This window comes from Gastrolobium bilobum, unplaced genomic scaffold, assembly GCF_033153095.1.
Source record: "Gastrolobium bilobum isolate Gb01-03AN ecotype WA unplaced genomic scaffold, APGP_CSIRO_Gbil_v1 utg329869, whole genome shotgun sequence".
NCBI classification, from domain to species: Eukaryota; Viridiplantae; Streptophyta; class Magnoliopsida; order Fabales; family Fabaceae; genus Gastrolobium; species Gastrolobium bilobum.
The window spans coordinates 16,766-40,682 of record NW_026898018.1 but is presented as its reverse complement, the minus strand read 5'-3'; the positions used below and the strand labels follow the sequence as shown (position 1 = coordinate 40,682).

Sequence of the window (23,917 nt, the reverse complement as noted above, 5' to 3'; positions counted from 1 at the left end):
TTTATCTTTGATTTCCACTTCAAACTCTTGTAGAAGTAACATCCATCGGAGTAACCTGGGTTTAGCATCCTGCTTAGTTAACAAATACTTCAAGGCTGCATGGTCAGTGTAAACAATCACCTTTGACCCTAGCAGATATGACCTAAATTTGTCAAATGCATACACAATAGCCAATAACTCTTTTTCTGTAGTAGCATAATTCTTTTATGCCTCATTAAGAATTTTACTGCCATAGTAAATGACATGCAATAATTTGTCTTTTCTTTGGCCTAGTACCACTCCCACAACATAATCACTTGCATCACACATCAACTCAAAAGGCAGTGAAAAATCAGGTGCCATGATTATTGGTGCAGTGATCAATTTTTCTTTCAAAATATTAAAAGCATGCAGGCAGTCATCAGTAAACACAAACTCTTGTTCCTTCCCCAACAACTTGCATAAAGGTTTTGCAACTTTGAAAAAATCTTTTATAAAGCGTCTATAAAATCCTGCATGACCAAGAAAACTTCTCACACCTTTGACATTTATGGGAGGGGGAAGTTTCTCGATAACAGAGATTTTGGCTTTATCCACTTCAATTCCCTTTCTGGACACCTTGTGTCCTAAAACAATACCTTCTGTCACCATGAAGTGACACTTCTCCCAATTCAACACAAGATTACAATCTTGGCATCTTTTTAAAACACTATCCAAATTTTCTAGACAGGCATCAAAAGTAAGACCAAATACAGAAAAATCATCCATAAAAATTTCAATGCATTTTTCTACCATGTCAGAGAATATGGAAAACATGCACCTTTGAAAAGTTGCTGGTGCATTACATAAACTAAAAGGCATTCTCCGGTATGCAAAGATTCCATAGGGGCAAGTGAATGCAGTTTTCTCCTGATCTTCTGGAGCCACAACTATCTGATTGTAGCCTGAGTATCCATCTAAGAAACAGTAGAAAGCATGTCCTGCCAATCTCTCCAGCATTTGGTCTAGGAATGGAATAGGGAAATGGTTCTTCCGGGTTGCTTTGTTGAGTCTCCGGTAATCTATGCACATTCTCCAGCGAGTGACTGTTCTTGTGGGAATTAATTCATTGTTCTCATTCCTCACGACAGTCATTCCTCCTTTCTTGGGCATCGTCTGTACTGGACTCACCCAAGCACTGTCTGAGATAGAATAGATCATCCCAGCATCAAGAAACTTCACCACTTCCTTCCTCACTACCTCCTTCATAGTAGGGTTAAGTCTTCTCTGTGGTTGCCTCACTGGTTTAACCTCATCTTCCATCAATATTTTATGAGTGCAGAAAGAAGGTTTAATACCCTTAAGGTCTGAAAATAACTAGCCCATGGTTGTCTTGTTCTTTTTTAGCACCTCAATCAACTTTACTTCCTCCCCTTCGGAAAACAATGCATTGATAATGGTTGGGTAAGTTTGATCATCTCCAAGAAACACATACTTGAGATTTGAAGGTAGTTCTTTCAGTTCTACCTTGGGTGCTCCCTTAGGGATATCATCAACTTTCTTTTCCAACTCTTCAACTTCTGGTTCCTCCTGATAACATTCCACACTTGTCTCTTCCTTGAATTTGTCTTCCTCAAGTGAAGAGTTTCCTCTCCTATCACTTCTTCCACAACCTCCTGTATGATATCAATTCTGAAACAATCCTCCACATCAACAAGATGTTTAATAGCTTCAAACACATCTATGGTAATTGTTTCTTCATTTACCCTTAACATCAACTTCCCTTATTCAACATCAATTAGGGATCTTGCAGTGGCTAAAAATGGTCTCCCTAGGAGTAGAGGATTTTCAGTATCTTCCTCTTCCATATCAAGTATAACAAAATCCACAGGGAAGATGACTTTATCCACCTTTACCAGAACAACTTCCACCACACCTTCTGGTCTCTTAATTGATCTATCTGTTAGATGTATGATGCTTCCCGGCAAGTATACCAATCGCACAAGTAATATAATGATAAGAAAAGTTTGTCTCCACAGGGATTGTGATCGTATATCAATTAATAGTCCTTTCAAGAATGGAGGAATTCAAAAGGGTTTGTTTGTGACAAATAATGTCGATTTGAGTAAAATTAAAAGTAAAGACTTATTTTTGGGATTTTTCTGTGATGAAGAATAAAATTGAAAATAACAATGAGAAGTGATTTGTAAAATATGAGAAAAGCATTGTAGCTAGGATACACTCACCAAATGATTACCGCTTATTACTCTGGATTGATTTACAATATTCATTCATAAAATTACTTAGATAAATTATCTAAAGATATTAATAGTTAACCCTCAATTTCTTGCAAGGTTAACCCTTTAATCCTAATTGAAACCCCAATTCCTTGCAATATTTCTCATGGCATTAAGCAATGAACGCAATAATTTAAGCATACGTAATTAAATACACATCTATTCCTAGCATGCATATAAATTGTTATCCTACCCCCTTTCAAGATCAAAACCCCAATATTCCTATCTAGGGTTCTAACCCTCAAACTATCATCAACTATCATATTGATCAATTCTAATAAAGAGAATATAAAATACGCACAGGATAAAGATAAAGATAATTTATATAAACGAGTAAAAGTAAACCAATCCGTCGTAACAAGGGTTCACATAGGGTTTGTGACCCTAACTACAATAAAAATAAACTAGCCAACCATAATCATGGCTAAAAATCCAATATTCAATAAAATAAAAATAAAAAAGAAGATGAAGAAGAAGAACTTGATCTCCAGAATCCTCTCCGAGCACCACCGTCGTCTTACTTCAATAGAATAGGTCTGGTTCCTCTTAATTATGTCACGAGGATTCTATTTATAAGTCTCTTTCATTCTTCCAAAATTACCCCCAGACAACACGGTGTAATTTTTCCCGCAAACCGGCGCCGGTATGGCGCCACTAGGCGCCATGCTTCTGTGCTAAAGTGAAAAGTCGGACAAAATTTCTCAAAAACCGGCGCCAGTATGGCGCCACTAGCGCCACTCCAAAGTCACCGCTGTAGAGTACGAAAACCGGCGCCAGTGGGCGCCATTGTGGCGCCACTTGGTACCAAATCCCTGGAGACAAAGCGATGCACACGAACCGCGCCACCTTACGCCAATTTGGGCACCACTTTGCAACCCGGCGCCGTCTTGCGCCATTGTGGCGCTAACACGCGCCAACGCTCTACCATTTGGCCCACGAACTTTTATGCATCATTGAATTTCTAGCCGAGTGGAGTAGATCATAAGGCTTTTCGTAATTTCCATATTTTTTTCTTCTTTTACCTATATAAACACAATAATAGGTGAGAAATATCATTGACATAAAAAGAATCAATATAATAAGCAAATACGTATTTAAATTGCTCTTTTATGACTCAATTCTTATCAATTTCAGCTTAGAAACTACATCTGCCAGAGGCACATCAATGTAGGACAACATTAGTGTCTTTCAATTTGTTAATCCCCAAAGCTCTAAAGACAGACAATGGAATCAAATTGATACTGTCCCCCAAGTCACAAAGTTTTTTTCCTACTTCCACTTCTCCGATAGCAATAAGAATGCTGAAACTGCCTAGGTCCTTTAACTTTGGAGGACGTTTCTTTTGAATCAAGGCACTACACTCCTTCGTTAACGCCACAGTCTCACCATCTTTCAACTTCCTCTTCTTAGACAACAGATCCTTCATAAATTTTGCATAATGAGGCATGTTCTCCAAGGCTTCAGCAAATGGAATGTTGATCTGTAATTTCTTGAAAATATCTAAAAACCTTGCATAATGTTGTTTCTGAATTTCTTGTTTCAACCTCTGAGGATAAGGAACTTTGGCATATGGAGACAGATTAACTGGCTGGTCTTGCTTGTCAGCCATTTTCTTCTTCTCCCGCTTCATCAACTTCTTGGGTGAAGAATTGTCTTCCACAACTACCCCATCTTCTTTCTTATCTTCCTTAACTTTTTCTTTTTCATCATTTTCAACTACAACATCTTCAACAACAACTTCTTCCTCATTTTTCTTTTCTTCCACTTTCTTCTTAACCGATTGAAGCACAAGCCCACTTCTTGTAATAATGGACTTGCAATGCTCCTTTGGATTGACCATTGTATCCTCAGGGAACTTTCCCTGTGGTCTCTTAGATATCTGTCTGGATAATTGACCAATCTGGGTTTCCAAATTCCTGATGGATGCTTCTTGGTTCCTGAATGATGTTTTTGTCTCTTGCATGAATACAGAAGTTTCTTCTCTGAAAGAATTTGACCCCTGAATATAATCTTGAGTGGTCTTTGATAGCTGGGCAAAAGCTTTCTCCCATGCAGAGGTATCACCTTGTTGTGAAGAATGTGATGGAGGAGGATGCAGTGGAGGATTCAACTGATGATTAGAACTATAACTGAACCCTGGGTGTTGATTCTTATTCTTCCATGGTGGAACATACAAGTTTCGCCCCTGGTTATTATGGTTCCTCTGATCATACCATACCCCATTCACTTCTGCTTGTTCGCCAGATCCCCCATAATCACAATCATCTGTAGCATGGCTCTTCCCACAAATTGCACACACATAATTAGTGTCTACAGAAGCAACCTTCTGACAAGATAGCTGCTTAGTGAGAGCATCCAACTGTTGTTGTTGTTGTTTTTGCATCTACATCATCTGATCATTCTTGGCTAACAGAGCATCATAACCATCAAGTTTTATAATCCCCGTTCTTCTGTCATTCACCGGAGCATTGTCAAACTCTTGAGATGCCAGAGATTCAAATATGTCAAGTGCTTCTTGAGGAGTCTTGGTTGTCAATGAACCACCAGTTGTAGCATTCACCAATGTCCTAGTGTTTGTTGTCACCCCTTGGAGAAATATTGCTGCTTGATTCCACACTTCTATACCATGTTGTGGACATTTCCTCAACAGTGTCTTGAACCTCTCCTAGGCTTCATAGATAGACTCTGACTCTTTTTGCTTTAATCCTGTGATCTCTTTCTTCAATTTTGCCCTCTTAGATGCTGAAAAGAACCGGGCTAAGAACTTTGTCTGAAGATCATCCCAAGTTGTAATACTCCCTTGAGGTAATGACTGTAACCATCTTCTTGCATCATCCTTCAGTGAATGAGTGAACAACCTTAAAAAGATGGCATCTCTAGTCACACCATTGATCTTCACCGTATCGCTCAAAAGTAAGAAATTTTCAATGTGCAGATATGGATCTTCTGCACTTGTACCAGCAAACGGTTCCTTCTGCACCAATTGTACCAGTGCCGGTTTCAACTCAAAAATATTAGGCTCCACAGTTGGTCGAACAACACTCCCAATCGGTGGAATGACTGTGGGAGTCATGTAATCTCCCAGTGTCCTCTGTGGTGGTGGCACATGATTTTCTGCCATGACTTCTTCCTGAATTATCACACTGGCTTCACCCCTTTCTTGTAGCTTTCTTTGTCTTGCTGCCTTCCTGTTCTTCCTAATTTTCTTTTCTAATTCTGGATCAAACAACAAAGAGTTGGGATTAATAGTAACTCGCATACACCAGAATTGGAATTAACAAAACTTCACACAAAAATATAAATTGCTGAAAATAAAAGATTCAATCTCAAATATTAATGGTGTTTGTCAATGTTGAAGAACAATTCCCCGGCAACGGCGCCAAAAACTTGTTGCAACTTTAGCAAGTGTACAAGTCGTACAAGTAATAAAATGATGAATAAAGATCGTTCCCACGAAGATTTGTGTTCAAACACCAACTAACCATATATACTTAAGTTGAATCAAACAAAAAGTTTTTGATTGCATTGATAATTGTCACCAGAAATTTGAATTGTATTAGAACTTGCCAAAATAATAGAATATGAACTATAATTTTAAAAACAAGTAGTTAGAAATCAATTTCCCTCAAGCATGAATTTATGTAAGAATCAATTCCATTATGAATTATCTTTCATGTGGATTTAATCAACCTTTTTCTTATCATCAAGATGTAATCTCTTACTATCCTGATTGATACATTAATCAAGAACCCCAATCCCTTGGTGATTCCCTTCTTAATACATACATTCAACACTAAGATTTTAAAGATTACATCAGAGTCCTAGCATCAATCCCTTGGATACTAGAACACTGATGATGAAATTACCAGTTGTAGAAATAATGTAAACATTCCTGTTCGACACTACTCCTTTGATGGAAAGAATTGATACATGAAACTTCATATCATCACATAAAAGAAACTCATAATATTCAATCAACTATACATAAATCATCCTTGAGTTCCATTGAAATCAGACTACAAAGGACTCTACTCAGACATAATAAAAGAAATAACAAGAAAAGAGGAAAGATCAAACTCCATTGTCATGATGTTGAGTCTTCAATCTTCAATCACAATTACATAAGTATACTAAACTAATACAAGAACTAAGTCCTAAAGAATTTGGAAAGTCAGAGAAAATGAAAAGTCATATCAGAATTTATCTGACAGGATCTGTTCAAATGTGAAGGCCCCTTGCCTTTTATAGTTTTCAAATTACAACTGAAAATTAACCAAAAACTGACTTAGGCACTAAAACGTTCCCTGTTGGACGTTTTAGCACTCAACTTTGACGATGCGCAACTGCTTTCAACTGTTTTCAGTGCTAAAACATTCTACTTGGACGTTTTAGCGTTCACGACCAGAACCTTCTTGCACATCAGAGCGCTAAAACCCTTGCAATTGACGTTTTAGCGCTCGACACCAGCAATTTAAGGCCTCAATATGCCGCAGCGCGCTAAAACGTTCTCCTTGGACGTTTTAGCGCTCAACACTTAGCATTATCCCATTCTTCAGAATCTTCTTCCTTCTCTCTTTTGCTTCTTGAGCTTCATTTCCCTACAAGAACAATAATTGTCAATACATCTTCCAGAACTTGTATTTAGGACTTTCCAGGACATTGACCCTCTTTTCCATACTTTTAATCATACAAATTAAGCTAATTCATGCTTAAAAACATGATGAACTAAGGGTTTATCACAAGTCAAACACTTGGACACATACACAACTATGTCCTTCTTCATTCCTGGCCACCAGAAATTTCTCCTCAAGTCTTGATACATCTTTGTCGCACCAGGGTGGACAGTAAACTGGCCTTTATTGGCCTCTGCCATAACCTCTTCGGTCAAAGGACCTCGAGGAATCACAATCTGCTTCTGAAACAACAGAAGTCCATCCTCATTCCAAGACACACTGTCTTGGTTCTTCACGTAGTCCAGGCACTCTCTCTGCACTTGCGCCTCTTGGATCTTCTCCATAAGCTCGTTCCTAACTCTCACAGTCTCCATCTCGAGAAGTGAACCCCCAAACAAGGAAGTCACTTTCAGATCTCGAAACTTCTCTATGACGTCGAAGTCACCTATCGTCAAACTGGATAAACTCACGAATTTCCGACTCAGAGCATCGGCTACCACATTGGCCTTGCCAGGATGGTACTTCAACTCAAAGTCATAGTCCTTCAGAAACTCCATCCATCTTCTCTGCCTCATGTTCAGATCCTTCTGATCAAACAGATACTTCAAGCTCTTGTGGTCACTGAACACAACAAACTCCATACCGAACAGATAATGCCTCCAAATCTTGAAAGCAAACACAATCGCAGCCAACTCCAAATCATGATTCGAGTAGTTCTCCTCATGAGGTTTCAACTGCCAGGAAGCAAAAGCAACAGCTCTACCAGATTGCATCAAAACACAGCCAGCCCCTTTCCAGAAGCATCTCAGTAAAGCTTAAACTGCTCCTCAGGATCAGGAAGGATCAACACAGGTGAAGTCATCAATCTCTCCTTCAACTCCTGAAAACACTCATCACACTCGTGAGTCCACACAAATGGAGTCTCCTTTCGGGTAAGGCGAGTCAATGGGAGAACCATCGTGGATAATTCCTTGTTGAACCTCTGATAGTAGCCTGTCAAACCTAAGAAGCTCCTCATTTCCGTAACTGTCTTGGGCCTCTCCCAATCTAGCACAGCTTCGATCTTGTTGGGATCCATTGCGACTCCTTCTGATGCAATCACATTCCCAAGGAACTTGACTGATTTGAGCCAAAACTCACACTTAGAAGGCTTAGCATAAAGCTTTTTCGCTTCAACACTTGCAAAATAATCCTCAGATGCTCCGCATGTTCCTCCTCAGTCTTGGAGTTAATCATAATGTCGTCAAGAATGCGATCACAAACTGATCCAGATATGGCCGGAAAATCATGTTCATGTAATCCATGAACAGGTGCATTGGTGAGTCCAAAAGGAATCACCAAATACTCAAAATGACCGTATCGTGAATGAAACGCGGTCTTAGGGACATCCTCCGGCTTCACCCAAACCTGATGGTATCCGGACCGGAGATCAATCTTCGAATACACGCAAGCACCCTTGAGTTGATCCAACATATCATCAATACGAGGAAGGGGATACTTGTTCTTGATCGTCACCTTGTTCAACTGCCTGTAGTCGGTGCACACTCGCATTGTCCCGTCCTTCTTCTTCACAAAGATGACCGGTGCTCCCCAAGGAGACACACTCGGCCGAATAAAATCTTTCACTGAAAGATCCTCAATATGCTTCTTCAGCTCTGCCAACTCCGGTGGCGACATCCGATATGGAGCTATTGAAATAGGCCCCACACCAGGCAACAAGTTAATAGAGAATTCTATCTCCATCTGAGGCGAAAACTTAGGAATCTCCGCCGGAAACACTACGAGGAATTCCCTCACTACAGGAATACCAGTGATATCCTCCTGTGTCCCACTCACCAAACCTTCCAACATGACATAACCAAATGCCCCTGCTCTCAAGGCCTTCCTAGCCTGCAGCAATGAAATATATGGCGAGGAACTAGCTGTGGAATCACACGGAGACATCACCACGCGCTTTGCACAGCAATCAATTAATGCACAGTTTCTGGACAACCAATCCATGCCCAAAATAATCTCCAAGTTGGCCATCGGCAATCCTATCAGATCTACCGTGAACTCACGACTGTCCTACTGAAACGCTACATCGCGATGTACAGTGGTAGAATCACATATTTCTCTGGTGGCGGTGGTCACCCGCAATGGTGGAGAAAGCACAGACATGGGCAGCTCAAGCCCTACAACAATCGGGGTTGCAACAAAAGAATGCGTAGCCCCGGAATAAAATAATACATCAACAGATGAATCACCAATAGACATAGTGCCTCTGACAAGGTTCAGAGCTCTATCAGACTGCTGGCGATCCAACGTGTACACACATCCAGTAGTAGGTGGCACTGCAGGTGCCGAAGTAGATGCCAAGGGAACCATCTGCAATGGTACTGCCTGAACAGCTGCAGCTCTCGCCGTCGACGACAGACAGTCTCTGGAAAAGTGGCCCTCCTTGCCACACTGAAAGCATACTAACTGCCTCGAAGCACAACGTCCCACATGCTCCTTTCCGCACCCCAAAAATCTCGGAGTGGAAGGAGGCCTCGCAAAACTTCCCTGCTGTGAAGAAGTAGTCCTCTTGAACTGACCAAGCGCCTGCCTAGTCGCAAACTGTTTTCCCTTTCCTTTCGGACCAAACTTCCTGTCTCTCCAGGAAGTGGGAGTGGAACTATCAGTCCCCTTCGTCTCCTCAATCTTTGCCTTCTTAGCCTTGCTTGTAATGCATACATCCTCAATGTCCTTACACTGCTGAACCAGTGTACCAAAATACCTCGAAGCAGCTCCATCAATATGCTCTGCAATAACCTCACTATGTCCCCTGCGGAACTTAGCAGTCAAAAACATCGGAGTAGGCACTGCCATCCGAAAGTGTGCAAACTTCACAAGTTCATTGAACTTGGCCAGGTACTCGTCAACAGACAACGAGTCCTGAACCAACCTGTCGAACTCCCCCTGCTTCCTCTCCTGCGCGTCATAGGGGAAATACCGACCCAGAAAGCAATCCTCGAAGAATGGCCACGTCATCACATGACCCTGCATCTCATAAGCACGAGAGGTGTTCATCCACCACTCATGGGCATCGCCCTCCAGCATGTAGGTTGCAAACATTAGCTTCTGCGGATCAGTACACTGTATAACCCGGAAGATCTTGTCCAGCGATTGCAGCCATCTCGCCGCAGCAATGGGATCCAAGGACCCATCCAAAGAAGGTGTCTTATGCTTTCTGAAAGCGTTCAGCCTACGGTCGATCACGTCACGGTCCTCAGCAGGCTCCATAAAGGGTTCCATCACCCCAGTGACATGAGTAACGCTACCAATGTGACTCAAGCTCTCGTCCTGAACACTAGGTGCAGGCGGTGGCGGTGGTGGCGGTGGAGGTGGTAGCGGAGGATACTGGCCAATAACAGGACCATCCCTTATCTTCTCCAACATAACCCTCATCATGGTAATGTTTGCCAGCCGATTTTCCTCAAGAGCATCCTCTGTGGCCTTCTGGTTTGCTTCTCTAGCGGCGTCAATCATTGCCACGTTGGCCAATCTAGTGGCCTCCTGCATCTCAGGCAATGCAGTCAGGATTGGGTCGGGTTGACCCTCAACAGTCTCGCGAGTTCTCCTGGATCCTACCATGACTCTGCACAAGTTACACAAATTATGAGTTGATCAGGCCCACGAAATGTGATCACATATGCATCATTATAATAAGACTCAACGGAGCAAACACACAAGACAGAGACAACCAAGCATCCTAGTTATTGCAATACATACAGGCTTTTCTCTCGAACCATTGCTCTGATACCATAAAATGTAACACCCTGTATATATCCGATTGTTATCATATCATCGTATTAAGCCACGCTAAATTAAAAATGCGGAATATCTTTTTCTGTTCAATTATGACGTCATTATTCATTACCAACTTGATTACTTAATCATTTTCAAAACATTGCCAGTATGTAAATTGCAAAAGACAGCTAACTGAAATACCTCATTAATTAAATAACAGATATAAGTCTCTAGTCACGGAACTACAACACGTAGACCGGACAACCCTAATAGTTTATACAACTCAGTTAAACTTAAACATAACAGAAATCAAAGTGGCATGGACAATCCCCATGCTCACCCAAATAAGACAACAAAGCCCAACAAGAGTCTCAACAACAGCAACATACTAAAAGCAAGCTAAAAACATAACATCAACAGATATATCCAGCATCCAAACATGTCAGCATATAAACAGCAATAACCATCAAATAAGTTCTGGCCTCCTGCCGCCAGAGGCATCGGCCCCCAAGTTACCTGAACCTGAAATAAGTGTCCCCAAACGTAGGGTGAGATCTCTAAACAAGAAATCTCAGTAAGACAAGGGGTCCTCACGGATCTTCCACCCCAAGCTCACTTACATGTGCAATATAAGTTCAAAAGAAGTTTATCAACATTATTTCCAAAATAGTGCAAAATGGCAGAAAATCATGTCATGTGTGTCAATGCTATAATATACTGGCCAGAGAATTGCAGGAATACGTCTATCACCCACACAGTACGCGCCCTACCATACTTACCCTTAGGATCACATCCCATCGGGTGAACACCACATACATATCATAAGCATTTGCACTTAACAACTCAAAAGCATTTCAAATATCAAAGCATGTAACACAACATGCATATAACCATACCCCCATGGGACATGGTGGAACCAACAATGGCTAAACCGAGGACACGAAAGCTTACCTTGCAAGCTAACAATCCAAGCCAAGAGTCCAACCAATGCTCAAAATCCAAACACAGCAGAATCACAATCTGATTTGGACCAGCAATCATATCAATAAACATAGCTCATAAGCATAAACATAAAGACAACATTTATCTTTTGTGTTTTACGTCTTAAGGCTTCTCACAAAGCCACAAGCCCTTAATCCCTTGATTTTGACTTAACTTAATCATTACAGAAGTTCAACTTCATCAATCTAGGGTCCACAAACCCATAACTCAGTTCTGTATGAACAGTACATTTACTGTCCTCGAAAACCCAGAATATCCGAATATTTCTCAGGGGCATATCCGAATATCGCATATTCGGATATCATATCCGGATATCCATATTCGGATATAAACAGACCCCATATCCGGATATCAATATCCGGATATTTCGCGACAAAATGCAGTTCTGCATTTCGCGAGATATCCTTCCCAAAGGTGGTTCATTTCGTGCATACAGAAGATCAAATATGCGATTTAAGGTGTGTTTAACATTACCCAACCTTAAGTTATGAACTTTAATCCATTACATGTATGAAGGTTCCATTTTTAACAAGGAAACTCAAGCACAAAGATCATGATCATACCACAAGCTCAAAGCAGCAAAGGATGATGCTCTTGGAGCTCACTTGAAGCTCCCAAAGTCCAGCACCCACAAGGACACGAAAATGATGATCAAAAGTGGTTCTTTCCCACTAAAGGTCACTCCTTGAACTTCAAAACACCATAACAATGGTTCCTTTAACCCTCACTATGAAGTCAGCCCTTACCCAACACTCACAAAGGTTCAACACAGAGAATGAAGCACCCTCACACCCTCGCAATGCCCACTCACACAAGGCTCAAGTGTTTAGAGATGAAGAATCAAGCAAAGGTGACAACTTGGCTCAAGAAATGAGTAAGAGGCAATGGAACAGTAGAAGGAAGAGCTGGTCAGCCACCAACCCACGTATTCTGAATGTATGGCCTAGGGTTTTGGGCCAAGCAAGTCTATTTATAGCGGTTTAACACTTAAATACACAATATTAACATTAATTGCTACGCTTAACATTTTAATCCCAAACGTAGCATTCTGAACCTACTCAATTTTACAAGATTTGTCATATTTTTATTTTATTTTTCGTAGCACCTTTCTGATACGCGCTTTTCCATAGCCAGTATCAGTTCTGGCACCAGTTCTCATTATTTTAACTTGAAACTTGAAATCACAATCCTACATATTATTCTAGGAATATTCATGAACTTATTATAATTTTCCGGGATACTTTATCGGCAGGCATTTATACCGACTAGCAGAACCGGTATCTGCACTTTTCGTCACAAAAGCGGCTTCCAACATTATTACCCTCTTACTACAATCATTAAAGCCTCATAATAATTATTAGGGTCAATTATGGAATTATTTCCTAATTTCACATAATTAATTAATTAACTTCCTTAATTAACGGTACGGGTTCTTACAAACAACATCAATATTTATACTCTACAAGTATACGACATAAAGGCAACGCCTTTCCTATGCGTTCCAAGTCTTAAAGCTTCTCACAAAGTCACAAGCCCTTAATCCCCTGATTCTGACTTAACTTATACAGAAGTTCAACTTCCACAATCTAGGGTCCACAAACCCATAACTCAGTTCTGTATGAACAGTACCATCACTGTTCACACAAACCCAGAATATTCGGATATATGTCGGGGCCATATCCGGATATCCCATATCTGGATATCACAGAACCCCATATCCGGATATTTTGCGACAGAATGCAGTTTCTGCATTTTGCGAGATATCACTCCAAAGGTTGGGTTTTTAACCCATTACTACGCCCAAGCATGCATCTTTAATTACTTTTAGGCTCATGTTCTGGTGGGTTACTTGTTAAACTCATTAAACATGTCAAGACTCCATTTTTAGCTAGGAAAATCATGATCAAAGGTGGTGACACTTACCCAAGGTTCTAAACAGCAAACCAAAGGCGCTCTTGGAGCTCACAAGTCAGCTCTAAGGTGCTGACTCCAAAGGTACATGAAAATACCACTCAAGCAAGGTCCTTTTTTTCACAAAGAATGCTTCTTGGTGCTTCAACAACCAAAGGAAGAATCCCAAAGCACACAACTCAGAAACAGCCCCTTCCCAACACACACACAGCACCCTCAACTCAGAAGATGACACTTTTCACACTCACCCATGCTCTCACCCAAGTGTTTACTTGTTTAGAGGTGAAGAAATTAAATCAAATAGGTATCTTGGAGAGTTTTTCATGCAAGGGAGGCCAAGGAATGGAGGGCAGTAGCTGACCCTTCAGCAAAACTCACGTAGGAAGCCAATATGGCCTAGGGTTGTGTGTAAAATGAGTATATATAGTCACTTAAGTCTTAATCGCACTATATTAGAGCTAATAGCTACGCTTAGTATTTTAATCCCAAACTTAGGATTCTGATCCTACTCTTTTTTCTAAGATTTATCATATTTTTATTTTATTTTTTGCAGCACCTTTTGCGGTATGCGCTTTTCCATAGCCAGTATCAGTTCTGGCATCAGTTCTCATTATTTTAACTTGAAACTCGTTTTATAAGTCCTATATATTATTATAGTGACATATACACTCTTTTCATAATTTTCCGTGATACTTCATCGGTACGCATTTATACCGAGTAGCAGAGCCGGTATCTGCATTTTTCGTCAGAAAAGCGGCTTTCAGCATTATTAATCACTTACCAATAATATTTAAGCCTCATAATAATTATTAGGGTCAATTATGAAATTATTTCTTAATTTCTCATAATTAATTAATTAACTTCCTTAATTAACGGTGCAGGTTCTTACACTTTAATGTTTCTAAAGTGAATGTAGATAAGTTATCTACATTCGCTCCCATAACGTCGTCGTTTTGCATTAAAAAATTAAAGAATTATAATGTTAAAGACCATTATAACCTTGAAATAAATTATAATTACAAAAATACCTTGATTTTCACCTCAAAATGACATCGTTTTGGGCTCAATGTAGATAAGTTATCTATATTGACTGTAGAAAAAGCGTACCTATATATATATAGGAAAAAAATATTTCTACAACTACTTTAGATAAAGTTATCTATAACTACCCGTTTTTAACTAAGTATGACCGGTCATACTTAGTTATAACAATAAAGCTGTTTTTTTTTCTCTTTCCTCAGACACTGTCGACTGACGTGGCAGAGAGAGAAAATGTAATTTTAATGTATGACTGGTCATACTTAGTTAAAATAAGGTAGCTATAGACAACCTTATCTAAAGTTGCTGCATAAATGTTTTCTCCATATATATATATATATATATATATATATATATATATATTATAATTTTTTATTTTTTATTCTAAGATCCTAGTCATCTTTGTGGTGAGTCAAGTATTTCTATATTCCCACAACCCAGGTGGAGGAAGGGATCCATATAAGTATGGGACAAATCTATAATCGAGGGCGCGACAAATATCAAGATTAAATCCTTGCTTTTTTTTGACAATTTGTCTAACCTTAGAGCTGATATTATCACTTCAGTGAACTCTCCATTTATAATTGGGAAAAGTTCATCAATATCCACACGGTTTATTCCAGAATCATTTATGTTTTTATAATTTTTTTATTATCATATATATTCATATGATTTGTAAAAGGGTATATCTTTTATTATATATGCCGCTGTAATTATTTACTTTTTACAAACTACAAGAACGTATCTGATAAACAAAAAATCACATAAGTATATGTGATTATAAAGCAAACCACAATGACATTTGTGAACTTTTCCCTTTGTAATTTAATATTTCATTGCTACAAAAGATTCCAAGATTAATAATTGACGCATTTGAACTTTAAATATACTAATTTTACCTACTAGTAGTTTGTAATCCACTAAAAATATAACTTGAAATTATTCGTGTATAACAACAATATTCTGTGATCTTAAAAAATATAAAATAATTAAATGACTTATCTGATCTTGTTTTGTTTTTTATGATGGGAAAGCATGCTTTCTTTGACATTCCGCACAACCCAAAATAATAGACATAAGTAGTAGCTAATGACTTCAACAGAAAGTTTTGGAGACTGATATCTTTTTTCTGGATAGGAATCAATTATTTATTTATTTTTTACCAATATTAATCCGTTGGTTTTTTTTTTTTCAAATGGTTGTTCTCAATGCATAGATAGTAATATTATCTTCAAGCAAACCCCCAATGGTAGCTCAGTTGGCAGCTGAGCTCTCAAGGGATTAATGAGGGGCTAGCCCAAACGGGTCGTACCCCGAGGGCATGGTGCCCGTAGAAGGTTGAATGGGGATACCTCCTGGCAATGTACCAAACAGGAGCATTAATGAACTTTTCCCTAAATTATTTGCACTATCACGTATTAATTGCTAATTTTATAATAAATAATTTTTTTTATAATAATGATCTGAATTTAAAATGAAAAAATTGGTAAGATAACAAATGACTAAAATTTTTTTTTTTATGTAATTTTTTTTTTGGTCAACTGGGGAAGAAAACCCCAGAGAAATCAATTCAAATAAACTTTGCGAAAATTACAAATAGAAGATAAATCAGCCAAATATCAGGGGAGGGTTGGGAAAAAACACACATTATTATCTATATGGTTGTCAAAAGTTTCAATTTGGTCCCATAACTTCTTTTTATCATTTGGTCCCTAAAGTGTAGAATGTTAATTAATGCGGTCTTTTATTACAATTTCATCACCACACTCTATATAAGAGGGCAAAATACCAATAAGCCTCTTTAATTTTGTTTATTTTCAACTGTTATACATAAAGTTTGTTTCATAACATATAATCTCTTTTGAGCTTTAGATTAGAATAAATAACATTAGATTAAGTTGGTTTTGAAAAATCGTAGGTCACGCGGCTAAATAGTTGAAAATCGTGGCTAAAGTTCAGTTTTAAAACAATTTAACCAAGGTGAAAAACATGTTTATTCAACCTTCTATTTTTTTTTATTATTATTTGAGTTCATCGAACACCAGTCATAACTAATTTAAAATAAAACTAATGTTGATATCTTTTGAGAAAGGTTAAAACTGGGGCAATTCATTATTATTTTTTTAAACTCAAGTCCTTCTCATTTGACCTTTGAGAAGTTAAAGCACACAAAATCTAACATTTTTCATTCTAACCCAAACCTGGTTATTTGTTACAAAAATAAACTTAATATAGAAAAATTAAAAGGGAAAAGTATTTCTCTAGTAATTGTAGATAAAGTTATCTCCAGTAAGCTCAAAACGATGTCGTTTTGAATAATAAGATTAAAAAAATAATGATAAAGATTAATATAACCCTGCAATATATTATAATTACAAAAAATCTTGATTTTCGCCTCAAAATGACGCATCAGAGATAACTTATCTCCATTGACCGGAAAAATTCTTTACCCAAATTAAAAATAGCTAAAATTATAAAGGGGGTATTTATAATATATTCTTCTTGAGCGTGAGATAAATCATTGTAGAATATATTAACGGTGTGTATGATAATTATTTTGACCTTTGACCCTGTTTACGGAGAGTATTTTGACCTTTGACACTGTTTATGGAGAGAATTTTGTTGTTGTTGTCGTCGTCATTTATACACTCGGAAACAAGAAGCTAAAAGAATTTTTTTCCCCTATAAATTTTGTTCCAAGGTTATCGATTACTTCTCTCGAACAGAAATATAAGTCGGTTTTATCTAACGCAATTTCAATCATTTTTATTTCCTATATTAAAAATAGTAAACAAAATATTTTTGGAAATATTATGATGAAGTTGCTCATCTCTAAAATATATAATCAGGATTGGATATCTTTGTGCATTGTAAAAAAAAACTGTTATCTTTCAATTTAAACCAATCATAATTATGTATAGAAACTAAATAAATATTTTCTCATTTTAACTAAAAATGTTTCAGAAATATATATACCTGTCTAAGAAATTTTGGTATGTGCAATTTTGTAACCTTCATCACGATTAATTATACTAAAGCCCTTGTCAGAGATGTTGGAATTTTTAATTCCTCTAAACTTTATGGTGATAACTATCACTCACAAGCCAAGATCCATCATACCAAATCATAAAAAAAAAATAAGAACAACATAAAGGTGGAGGAATACTTGTCTCCATTGCAGCGGAATAACTTTGATCTTGTCTCTTAGGGTTTGTAGTCTTCCTCAGTCAAATCACCCTAAAACCTTATTCCTTAGTGTGCCGTCTCTCTCTTGATGGGGAAGAGAAACTAGGGTTATTCATTTGACGTATTGGGGACCATAACCCTTATATAGTGTTTTTATCTTTATTGTTGCACCAATAAGCTCACATTATACCTAGTTGACCCAACACCGGTATCCACTCATTCAGCCCATACTCACTTAGGAATCTATTTGGAAATATTTAACTGATCACTTTAATTTACCAATATGTGACCCACAATAATTATTAGAAAATTATAATTTCCTAACAAGAGATATATACCTAAAACTAATAATACTTTTAGAGCTAAAACTTTTAATTAACACATACTTGATACTTGTTTTATGAATTAATAGATAATAATTAGATAACAAACTAGATTGTTCCTATCACCCACCCTGACCCCGTTTCTCTTTTTCTTTTTTTTGTTTAAAAAAGAAGAAGAAGAAGTTCTGATCACTAATTAAAAATATTACCAGAGTTGAGTAACTTCTTAAATATTTTTAGAAGCTTACAGCCGATATCTTTTAAATACATTTTAAATTTTTGTATTAATATAAGTAAAATATTGTAATAATGATATAAATTATAGTATACTATTTTAGTTTGTGTTATATTATTAATCTTATATGATATTCCTTAATTTCTAATGTACCCTATTGTTCTGGTTTGGTCGAATGACCTTGCCCAGCCAGCCCTAATAGTTGCCCGACAAGGCCACTACCACTCAACATGAGAAGCATATGACTCCTTTACACATGCATACCTTCACACTTCCCAAGCATGCATGACATCTTTTACATGTAAGGAGTCACTCAGCTTCACACCTAGTGGAGTTCATAGGGCTGAAAACAATTATGATTTTACATTTTGCCCACTTGTAGGGAATCTCCAACGTCTTATATAAAGAGACCTTGGCTCCCTACTTCCATCATATTCTCTATTCACTCTCTATTGATGTTATTATGCTGACCCCTTTACACCCTCAGCAAGCCTAAGGCTAGCACGGTGACTCCAGAGAGTTTCTTTTTTGTTGGTAAGTGACTCCAAAAAGTTTTAGTTTGTACCATTGCCTCTCTTATTTCTGTCAAATCAACATACTTCTCCCTCATGAGAAACAAATCCATACCTCATACTCTATTTCAGTTCACACATAATTTTAAAAATCTACCGCATTTATATACTGATGTCGTATAGTATTAGTGTCAGAATCAATGTGTTAGAGAATAATATAAACCATTAAAATGGTCATCTCCCAATACCTTAAGATTTTGGATTGAGATATTTATTTACATGGTATTAGAGCTTCAGTGACTATAAGGTTATGAGTTCGATCCTCACCACCCCCACTCGTGAAATTAAATAAGACTAGGTAAATAAAAAATTGAGCTTGTATAATATCCATGCTTCAAGCTCAAATGGCTCTTGTGTGAGGAGGTGTATTAGAGAATAGTATAAATTATTAAAAAGGCTCTTACCCCAACACCTTAAAATTTTGGATTGAGATAGTTTTTACTTAATGCTTTCTAAGTTATAGTGCCATGGTAGTGATTTTTTTTCTATGGTAACATAGATTTACCAGTATTCCCGCTGTACTAGGTTTCTCACTGAATACTTCTATTCCTTCTCGCGGTTCTCTTATTTCATGTACGTGTATTCATCAGAGACCACCAAGTTAATGAATTCTAACTTTAGCGTGACTAAGAAATGACCTCAACTTCTGTGGTAAAGTCTCACTTTCTTAATCTCGTTCTCTCTTTCCAGGACCATATATGGTACTACTAGTTGGGGTAGGTTCTTTATTTCTTTGTTGGCTGTTTTTATATCTGTTACAGGATTCAGCAGAGAGTGGTCCTCAACCATGTTAAATTGAAACAGACTACACGAATAGGTAAAGAGCATGTAATCTGCCTCTCAATCTTGTTCCTGCTTTCCTTTGCTAACTAAGTACACCTACTCTTCCACCCTTTTCCTTGTTTTTTTCATACTATATATTATACGTAGTCACTACATTGATCCCCCCCCCCCCCCCCCCCTCCTCCTCTTTCTTGATAATATATAATGAGCTGCTAAGCCACTATGATTGATCAAGCAGTGAAAGATTTTAATAAATTGCATTAGATTATTTGTTCAATTCTCATTTGTATATATCCAAATTTTTTTTTATAACGAGCTGCTACTTATTTTAATACCATACGTATTTGTCCCCCCCTCCCCATCCCCCTTTAAATATAGGAATATGTTATTCTACCTACTTTTTTTCTGCTTATCTTTGCCTACCACTCTCCAACACAATTAAATCATAATCTCAACTGCCTTTAACATTTCTCTTTCCTATTGAGATTCTCATATAATGGTATTGAAGAATAGTAGACAAAAGTAGGTAGAATAACCTATTTTTTACATATATATATATATATATATATATATATATATATATATATATATATATATATGGGTTCGTTTTTTTGACAGTTACTGCAGATAAGTTATCTGCAGTAAGCCCAATACAATATCGTTTTGAGGCGGAAATCATGGTATTTTGTAATTTTAATTTATTTCAGGGTTATTACAGTCTTTATAATTATAATTTTTTAATATTTCAATCCCAAAATGACGTTGTTTTGGGAGTAAATGCAGATAATTTATCTGCAGTAACTGCAGATATATATATGTGTGTGTGTGTGTGGAAAAAATTAATTTATGCCAATATATATAAGTTTAATATTTAATTTCAATCATTAATGTCATTTATATTTAACAGTTCTAATTTTTTTTAAGGGTTCGCTTTTTCTGCAGTTACTGCAGATAACTTATCTGCAGTAAGCCCAATACGACGTCGTTTTGGGGCGGAAATCATGGTGTTTTTGTAATTTTAATTTATTTCAGGTTTATTATATTCTTTATAAGTAAATTTTTTAATATTTCAATCCCTAAACGACGTCATTTTGGAAATAAATGTAGATAACTTATCTGCAGAAATATTTTTCTATTTTTTTAATTATGAGAACCATTAAATATAAATATGATTTACAACTAAAATTTAATTTAATTTTTTTTTATATTGATGTAAATTAATCGTGGCCAATATATATTATGCAAACCAAGAGTTAATTTTATGCTTTCCTGTTGATGAAGATAGATGTTAAAGAGTTCAGAAATAAATTGAAGCTAAACTTTGATTGGTGAAATTTGTTTTTACAGAACTTTTTTATTTCACAGTTCTTTATTTGTGAAATAAAGGACAAAAGGCCCAATACAAAGAAGATAGAAAGTCAACCAAACAAAAGTCAAATACCAATTGTAACACCCCGTGTATACTCAGTTTGTTATCATGTCATCGTATTAAGTTACGCTTAATTAAAATGCGGAATTAACTTTTTCTTTTCAATTATAACGTCATTATCGTTTACCAAGTTGATTACTTAATCATTTTCAAAACAACGCCTGTATGTAAATTGCAATAAAACAACTATCTGAAATACCTTATATATTAAGTGTGTATCTAGTCACGGCTCTACAACACGCAGACCAGACAATATCCTGATACAATTATACAACTCAATTAAACTTAAACATAACAAATTGATGTGGCATGGACAATCCACATGCTCACACAAATAACAACATACTCATCAAGTCTCAATGCAAACAACATGGTAATTGATAAGGCATAATCACTAAACAGGTAGTCATCATAAACAACATGTATATCAATCAACTACGCTCCGGCCTCCTGCCGCTAGAGGTCTCAACCCCCGAGGTACCTGAACCTGAAAATATGCCCCAAACGTGGGGTGAGATCTCTAAAAAGAAATCTCAGTAAGAGAAGGAGTTCTCAAGGACTCTTCCTCCCCAAGCTCACTTACAGGCATAATATAAGTTCAAAACAGTAATTTCAGTGCATGTTCATGTTAAGGATATATTTCATGACATTATAATCTCTTGCTCAACGAGCTAACATTTAACTCAGTAATCATGTGATGTATGCAAATGCGGTTCGACTGACCAGGGAACAGGATAGGGATTATGCACGTCTGTGATCCATCTAAACATAAAAAGTCGCAGTCTTATGCCTTACACACCAGAGTTGCTGTCTGATTATGTAAGTAACAACATCATTTTCATACATTACATTTAAACATAAGGTCGCAGCCTTATGCCTTACACACCAGAGTCGCTGTCTGATTGTGTAAGTACTCAGCAGACATATTCTCATATCTCAGGCATATACCAATACATATAACATTTTCATAAAAGCATACCATGCATATAAACCACCCTCCCATGGAGGTCGGTGGAACAAACAACAGATCAATCCGAGGACACGAAAGCTTACCTCGCAAGCTAACCGTTCCTACCAAGAGTCCACACTGGCCCAAGGTCCACAACAGCACCCTCACAGTTTGTTTATAACAGAAACAATCATCAATATTCATAGACCAAGGTTCCATTAAGTGATTAAAGCTTTCAGCTCATTTTAAGTGCTTTCAGGCAGATTCTGCAGGAGGTATTCGAATACTCCTCGATGAGTATTCGAATACTCCATGTCTCCAGAAAGTATCCGAATACTTTCACTTAAGTATTCGAATACCACATGGTATCTGAATACTTTCACCACAGTATTCGAATACATCAGTATTCGAATACTTCCACTAAGGTATCCGAATACTTTTCTTCCCAGAAAAGTATACGAATACTTCTTTAATGAGTATTTGACTACCTGCTGATGAGTATTCGAATACTACACGAAAACTATTCGAATACTTATCAATCAAAATGCAGAAACACGTGCAGTTTCTGCATAATCCTATTTATAAGGGTCCAAATTCGATTGGGAGTCCAATAACTCCACAAACAACAGTTCATTAACATGTTTTAGACATTGATTATCAGTCCTTAACTCAAATGGTCCAAGTTTCCCTTTTTAATGGATTAAACAAGCTCAAATCATGAAAATGCAAAAGAGGTGATCATGGTTTACATGCAAGGCTCCAAACTCAGAAAATAGGATACACAAGGAGTCCTCTACACAGCACTATGGTTCTGACCTTCAAAGACCACGAAAATGCAACACAAGGTGGGTCCTTTACACCAAAAGGAGGCTTCTTGAAGCCTAAAATGCCATGACCATGGCTTCACCCAACCAAACTCAGAAACACAGCCCCCTAAGCCTCACAAACACTGAAGCTAAACTCAGAATGAAGTATCCTACTTCCTCCCAAGGCAAGCCTTCACACACACAAGGTGTTTTGGTGAAAAGAACAAGAAGAAAAGTGGCACCTTTGGCTCACAAGTGGAAGGGGAGGTGGAGGTGGCAATGGGGAGGCTCAAGGCTTCTGAAGAAAATCAGAATTCACGTAGTAATGGCACCAAATCAGCCTAGGGTTTAGAGCCAAGCCTATTTATAGGCCCATTAAGTTTTAATCGCATTGTATTAGTGCTAATAGCTACGCTTATCATTTTAATCTCAAACTTAGAATTCTGAACCTAGCCATTTTTCCATGATTTGTCATATTTTTATTTTATTTTTCACAGCACTTTGCCAGTACGCGCTTTTACGAAGCCGATATTAGTCCTGACACCAGTTTTCACTATTTTGACATGAAACTTGACATAATAGTCCTATATATTATTCTAGGAATATTTCCATACTTATTATAATTTTCTAGGATACTTCATCGGTACGCATTTATACCGTGGAGCAGAATCGGTATCTGCACTTTTCGTCAGAAAAACGACTTTCAACATTATTAATCACTTACCATATTTATTTAAGCCTTCTCATAATTATTAGGGTCAATTATGAAATTATCTTATTTATCTCATAATTAACTAATTAAATTCCTGATTTAATGGTGCAGGTTCTTACACCAATCCTGCAAACCGAACCTATTGAAGCTCAATCCGCCAAAACTAGAAGTCTTAAGTCAGTCACGGGATCCTGAAAAGATGTGTTGTAGCCAAACCCTCCAGTCCTTCACCAATCATGCTTGTATACGAGTCACCAGATGGGACTCAAGAG

At 37.4% G+C, this 23,917-nt stretch overlaps 1 protein-coding gene and 1 non-coding gene across 2 annotated transcripts; one reads left to right on the top strand and one right to left on the bottom strand.

Annotated features, from left to right (window-relative positions):
• Positions 1–3,417: 3,417 nt before the first annotated feature.
• Positions 3,418–4,638, bottom strand: LOC133312273 (uncharacterized). Its single transcript, XM_061513448.1, has 3 exons — positions 4,053–4,638; positions 3,764–3,953; positions 3,418–3,655 (listed from the first exon to the last, which is right to left on the bottom strand). The coding sequence occupies exons 1-3, from the start codon at positions 4,636–4,638 to the stop codon at positions 3,418–3,420; spliced, it is 1,014 nt and encodes a 337-aa protein (XP_061369432.1).
• A 238-nt stretch (positions 4,639–4,876) lies between these two features.
• On the top strand, positions 4,877–4,983 carry LOC133312274 (small nucleolar RNA R71). The gene has a single exon (XR_009751655.1). It is a non-coding gene; the product is annotated as a small nucleolar RNA R71 (small nucleolar RNA).
• The last annotated feature ends 18,934 nt before the right edge of the window (positions 4,984–23,917 follow it).